This window comes from Diabrotica undecimpunctata, chromosome 6 (genome assembly GCF_040954645.1).
Source record: "Diabrotica undecimpunctata isolate CICGRU chromosome 6, icDiaUnde3, whole genome shotgun sequence".
Classification (NCBI taxonomy): Eukaryota; Metazoa; Arthropoda; class Insecta; order Coleoptera; family Chrysomelidae; genus Diabrotica; species Diabrotica undecimpunctata.
Genome location: NC_092808.1, coordinates 100,149,814 through 100,157,051, shown reverse-complemented (window position 1 = coordinate 100,157,051; position 7,238 = coordinate 100,149,814). Strand labels below are relative to the sequence as shown.

Here is a 7,238-nt window from a genome sequence, read left to right as displayed (position 1 = left end):
AAATTAGTTCCAAAGGAGTACATCTTATACCGTAAAAATGTAGTTTTTTTAGCAAAATATCATGAGAAACACAGTCAAAGGCCTTTGAAAGATCACACAGCGTTATGGCAGAGTGATTATGCTTCTCAAGGCCATCAACTATGGCATTCATCACATCTAAAAGTGCATGTGTTGTGGAACGATCCTTTCTAAACCCACATTGTGAACTAGTAAAAAAAAAGTTATTTGTTTCGAAGTACAATATAAGACGTTTCTTCAGAATTTTTTCGATTATTTTACTGAATATCGAAACGATGGAAATTGGTCTATTATTGTCTACAAGGTCACTATCGCCCTTTTTAAAAATAGGAACAATCTATCAAAATAAATAGGAACTAAAAGTGCATGTGTTGTGGAACGATCCTTTCTAAACCCACATTGTGAACTAGTAAAAAAAAAGTTATTTGTTTCGAAGTACGATATAAGACGTTTCTTCAGAATTTTTTTGATTATTTTACTGAATATCGAAACGATTTTTCGGAGCGATTTTTCGCGGCCCTCAGACTGCTAGGCAGTAAAACAAAATTTGCCAGTTATAATATATAATTATGTTTCTATTTATGTATTTAATCAAATTACAGTAGTGAAGAGCGGCGCCATGCATTGTACCGCATTTCGCATTAGTCATCTTTACCCCCACCACAGTGGCACTGGCCGGCCAGTAAAGATGTTTCAAAACCTTGTGGAAGGTTTTTGTGTGTACTGATGGTTGCCCATCAATGTTGGGGCGAAATATAGGGTTTGTTCAGCTGTTGAAAAAACACTTGGGAAATGATAATTTATTGAGTTTCCATTGTATCATTCATCAAGAAAGCTTAGCTGCTAAATTTGGTAAAAATTTCAGCTGTGTTATGAAAACACTTGTAAAGATTGTGAATGTTATAAGATCAAATGAACTAAACCACAGAGAGTTTCAAGAATTTTTGAAAGAACTTATGTCGCAATATGGGGACATTCTTTACCACACAGAAGTGAGATGGCTGAGTAAGGGTAAAGTTTTGGAACGTTTCTTCAGCATTCGACATGAGATTACTCTTTTTTTGGCTACAAAGAATAAAAAGTTTCCTGATATTCATAATTTTAGTTGGTGACTTAAAGTAGCGTTTCTCACTGATACAATGAGCATTATGAATGAAACATTGACCAAATTGCAAGGAGACTACAATAACATTGTAATGAAAATTATGAGTATTGTGTTTTCACTGGAGCAGAAGCTGAATATGTATATTAAAGAATGTCAAATGAAGATTATTCCAGCTTTCCTTCCGTTAAAGCACTGTTTGATGAAAATCCAGAAGAAAGTTACGAGATTTCTGACCTACTGAGCTGTTAGCAGACCTAAAGAATGAAATGTCTGTGAGGTTTAGTGACTTCAGGAAGTTCCAAGAACCCTTGTTGCGTAACAACAATATTTAATATTTTTATCTTATTTTGTGTCACATTATTTTATATCACACTGTATACTAGTTTAAGATTTATAAAATTCTCTGTACCATCCAATAATCTGTATGGCGTCGATAACTTGCATTCAAATAACTTTCTAGACATAAGCTTTTAAAATCATCAAAGAATCATAACAATGAAAGGATTAGTAATTCCAAATTATCGGTTTGAGTCATTTGAAATTTCCCAACATTAACGAAAGTTACCCTTCTCAGGTAATTTTAACAATAAAATGAAAGTCGAAGGTATTGATTGGAGACATATCCGTTAGATACGTCGAGGGGGCCAGGGGGAGATTTCTTAATGTGAAGAAACGGTTACAAGCCGAGTGAAAAGTCAGTTTGCATCAGTTCGAATCCAGCATTGGATGAGCTCTAGGCTCATACCCTCTCCAACCTCACTTCAGAAGGTTTAACACAGTCGGGATATTAAGTTACTCAGTTCGTGGCAATATTGTATCACCGACAATTGATCTAATTTTATAGTTTCATAAAGTTTAGTTTCATAAATCAGCTATCGAAAGCAAGTTATCGGCGTCCAAAATACGTTGTAGTAATAGTTTAAATAGATTTGTTAAAACGTTCTTTTCGAAACTTTCATTTGTCCCAGTTTTCTGGGTGGTCCTTCAAAGAAGTATATAAAGTGAACCTATTTCCCTAAGGACAAAACTTGTTCCCCAAGGGAAAAAACCAGCGACCTATGACTGGTGCGCGAAACAAAGGCATCAGGACAAGGTGTAAGGACAAACACACCTGCATCTTCGCTCATGTTCCTTCGAACCGGGTATCTTCACATTTCAACTTCGAATCAGAGATCTTCGCATGTCTCATCTTCAAGTTAGACATCAACGCAGCATCTTCAGGGTTCCAGTAGGACGCCTCCAGACTCCTTAATCCTGGTATCTGATTTCACGCTTAGCATCACACTCACAACAAACTGTAAGTTTTTTAATTTTAGTAACATTTGTGAAGTGCATACTATGAACTCTTTTCGTTATTTCGCTATTATTTTTATAATTATTGGACATTATCATATTTTCGATTTTTAGTGCGAATTCTCATATTTTCGCTATCTCTCTGTGTTTATTACTATTCTTCTGTTTTTTTTTAATTTAAAGATCAAATTGTTTCACATATTTGTTGCTCATCAAATTTTTATCTAATTCACTCAGCTAATCATGAATAAAACGCTTGATGATCTTGTTAAAGTAAAAGATGACCTTGTTAAGGCAAGAGGTCGAAGTAAAGCTTCGATAACTAGATTGGAGAATTGGTTTAAAGAAAATAAAAAAATTAATATTTCAAAAAATGAACTGATTTCTAGAAAAGACTATTTATCAAAAGTTTTTGACAAATATCTCGAGGTTCAAAATGAATTAGAAACAATAGATGATGCATTTGCTGTTGACATGGCAGATACAGAAGACAGATTTTTAACCTTAGAATCAGCTCTAAAGGATAAAATTGATAAAATTTCAGTAAACTCTGTTGTGAGCACCTCAGCTCAACAAAATCATTCAATTAACCATCATATCCGCCTACCGGAAATAAAAATTCCACATTTCGATGGAAATATAGCAAACTGGCCTAGTTTCATCGAGATGTTTACAAAACTTATCGTAAATGATTCAAATCTTTCAGATATTGAAAAACTAATTTACTTAAAATCAATTCTCAAGAACGAGCCTCTACAACTAATTGAAAATTTGGAAGTTGTAGGCTCAAATTTTTCCGTTGCTCTCGATACACTTAAGAATAGATTTGAAAACAAATGTTTAATAATTAACACTTATTTAAAACAACTTTTGAATGTTCCTTCATTAGCAAAAAATACTGCTCAAAACTTGCGAGAATTCTTAACTCACATAAAAAAGAATTTAAGTGCGCTAAATAATTTAAATATCTCCAACAATCTTGCAGATTTAATTTTAATTCACATATTCACGCAAAAATTAGATTTTAATATGAAACGATCCTTTGAATCCGAAAGAGATTTCAACGAACTTCCTACAATAGATGAGTTTTTAAATTTCATTGAAAAGAAATGTAAGATATTGGAAAATTTGATCTTTGAAGAAAAAACAGTTTATAAATCAAAACCGTCTCTTCATACTTCTGTAAATAATAGAGATACGCATTTTAAATGTTTCGTATGCAATTCTAACTCACACAAAGTATACTCTTGCCAACAATTTTTAAATTTGTCCGCTCAAGAGCGCATACAAAAAGTAAAAAACAAAGGTTTTTGTCTTGATTGCCTTGCTAGTGGTCATATATATAATTCTTGTTCCTCATCTTCGAATTGCAAAACCTGCAATAAAAGACATCACTCTTTGCTTCACATTTCGCATCCGTCGGAAAATACTTCACGGCAAAGTTCGTATAGGTCGAATTCTGAAAGTCAACCCGCCCAAAATAAATTTGTTCGTAATTCACGTCATCAACGTCCAAATCAGCATTCGTCTCAATCCACTTCGGAGAATATTCAAGCAAATTCGCAGAATAACTCTGTTCCAAATACAATTCCGCAATGTTTACCAGATACGCAAAATCTTCCAGGTCCGAGCAATATTTCGTCCCACTCTGTATATTCAAACAATCTGCAAATTTTACTCGCAACTGCTTTGGTAACTGTTTACGATGTTCAAAATAATCCCATCTCCGTTCGTTGTTTAACAGACTCCGGTAGCCAAGTTTCGTTCATAACAGACAGGTTAGCCAAAAGAATTTGTTGTTCACCCTATACCAGAAATCTTCAAATATCAGGTATAGCTCAAACTTCTTCTGTTTCAAACAAGATGGTAGATCTTAAAATCTATTCGAACACATCTCCTGGTAAAAACTTTAATCTGTCCTGTGCTGTGCTCGAAAGCATTACGTGCCAGCATCCACAAGTCGCTCTGGATTTAAATTTATTAAAAATACCAAAAAATGTAAAACTTGCAGATCCACATTTCTGTACCCCGTCGGAAGTAGACATCCTTTTAGGAGCTGATATTTATTTCGACCTAGTTACTTATGGCTTAATAAAATTAGGCCCAAACCTTCCTATTCTTCAAAACACTCATTTGGGTTATATTGTAGGTGGAAATATCCTATACGCTCGTTATGCAATGTTAGAATCAAACGCGACTCCTTCAACGAATAATGCACACTCACATTATTCAAATATTTCATTACACGCACAAACAGCTGATCTTGATTCTCTTTTAAAGAAATTTTGGGAAATAGAAGAGACTAAACCACTCTCTTCTATTCAATCAAAAACATTAACTCCCTCAGAACAGACAGCTGAGGACATATTCAAATCTTCGCTAACAATTCTTCCTAGTGGCAGATTTCAAGTAGACCTACCTCTAAAGACTCCTAATGAATATAAGAAATTGGGTGAATCATTTCATTTGGCAAAAAGACGTTTTTTCAATCTTGAAAAAAGGCTCAACAAATCAGACGAATTGCGGTATCAGTACACTGAATTCATATCAGAATATGTCTCTTTAGGTCATTGTAAATACGTTCCTCTTTCTAAGATTAATGAATCGTCCGAACATAAGTTTTTTCTCCCACATCATTGTGTTTTCAAGCATGATAGCTTAACTACTCGACTCAGGGTTGTATTTGATGGATCAATGAAATCAACCTCAAATGTGTCTCTCAACGATATTATGCTCAAAGGTTATACTGTACAACCTGATTTGTTCGAAATTCTAATTCGCTTTAGACTCTACAAATATACTCTCATCGCAGACATCGAAAAAATGTTTAGGCAAATAAGAATTAACCCGAAACAAACATTTCTATTAAACATTCTGTGGCGCAATTCCCCGCAAGAAGAGTTAAAATGTCTAGAACTTCAGACCGTGACCTACGGCACAAATTCAGCTAGTTTTTTAAGTACCAGGCGCCTTAAAGAGTTGGCAGTTCGCAATCAAGAAAAATACCCATTAGCTGCTTAAGCTCTAGAAAATTCTTGTTATGTAGATGATATTTTACATGGTGCAAATTTGTACAAGACTTATAAGCAACTTTCTACGAGTCTAAATTCCGCTGGAATATCACTCCATAAATGGAGTTCTAATTCTTCCGAGTTTCTCGATTCTATTTCCTCTGAATCCCAAAAATCTAATTATGTAGTAAAACCCGGTAATTCGTCAAATAAAGTTCTTGGAATATGTTGGAATTCTCATTCTGACATGTTCTCTATCTCTCTTCCTGACATTTCTAGTGAACCAAAATACACAAAAAGAGAAGTTCTATCAATTATCGCGTCTATTTTTGATCCTCTTGGTTTAATAAATCCGATTACTGTATCTGCAAAGTTGTTAATGCAAAAGATTTGGATATGCAACTTAAATTGGGATGACAAAATCACAGGAGAAATTTCATCAGAATGGTTGAATTTTCTAGGTCACATTCCTGATCTCGCAAAACTTACAATCTCAAGACCTCTGCTCAATCCGCTCAATATTTCTCGAATTGAAATCCATGGTTTCTATGATGCAAGCATGAAGGCATATGGTGCTTGTATTTATTTACGGGTTTTACATGAAAATGGAACCGTTTCGTGCAACTTAATCACTTCAAAGAGCCGTGTAGCTCCGCTAAAAACCATTTCCCTACCCAGGCTTGAATTATTAGGGGCTGTCTTGCTTTCTACCCTGATTTCAAATATCGTTCTTATTATTTCACCCAAGGTTTCTTCCATAGCTTCGGTTAGGCTGTGGACAGACTTCCAAATTGTACTCGCGTGGATAAATTCTCATCCTTCTCGTTGGTCAATTTTCGTAGCAAACCGTATAACTCAAATACAGGAGTTAACGCGAACTTATTTATGGAATCACGTAGGTTCTAAAGATAACCCAGCAGATATTCTGTCTCGCGGTACCACAACGGCCCTGCTGGTAGACAATACATTATGGTGGCATGAGTCCTATTTTCTAATGAACGCAACCACTAAAATTAATGAATTTGTTCCAAATATTGATTTAACAGATGTCCTTGAAATAAAAGGCTGTAAATAATTCGAAACCTATTCTATATACAACTTTTTGTAAATTCTCATTTTTCACTTGGTTGCAAAGAGTAATTGCATATTGCAATAGGTATATTTACAACCTTAAAAATAATGAAAACATTATGTCAAATCAAGTCAAAGATCTTGTACTCCTAATCTATGACAACGCTCCTTATCTAAAATGGCCACTGGCAAGAGTAATCGAAACATTTCCTGACCTACTGAGCTGTTAGAAGACCTAAAGGATGAAATGTCTGTGAGGTTTAGTGACTTCAGGAAGTTCCAAGAACCCTTGTTGCGTAACAACAATATTTAATATTTTTATCTTATTTTGTGTCACATTATTTTATATCACACTGTATATTAGTTTAAGATTTATAAAATTCTCTGTACCATCCAATAATCTGTATGGCGTCGATAACTTGCATTCAAATAACTTTCTAGACATAAGCTTTTAAAATCATCAAAGAATCATAACAATGAAAGGATTAGTAATTCCAAATTATCGGTTTGAGTCATTTGAAATTTCCCAACATTAACGAAAGTTACCCTTCTCAGGTAATTTTAACAATAAAATGAAAGTCGAAGGTATTGATTGGAGACATATCCGTTAGATACGTCGAGGGGGCCAGGGGGAGATTTCTTAATGTGAAGAAACGGTTACAAGCCGAGTGAAAAGTCAGTTTGCATCAGTTCGAATCCAGCATTGGATGAGCTCTAGGCTCATACCCGCGCCAACCTCA

At 34.6% G+C, this 7,238-nt stretch overlaps 1 protein-coding gene across 1 annotated transcript; it reads left to right on the top strand.

The window, feature by feature from the left end:
- The first annotated feature begins 2,659 nt into the window (after positions 1-2,659).
- Positions 2,660-5,437, top strand: LOC140444539 (uncharacterized). Its single transcript, XM_072536300.1, has one exon. The coding sequence runs from the start codon at positions 2,660-2,662 to the stop codon at positions 5,435-5,437; it is 2,778 nt and encodes a 925-aa protein (XP_072392401.1).
- The last annotated feature ends 1,801 nt before the right edge of the window (positions 5,438-7,238 follow it).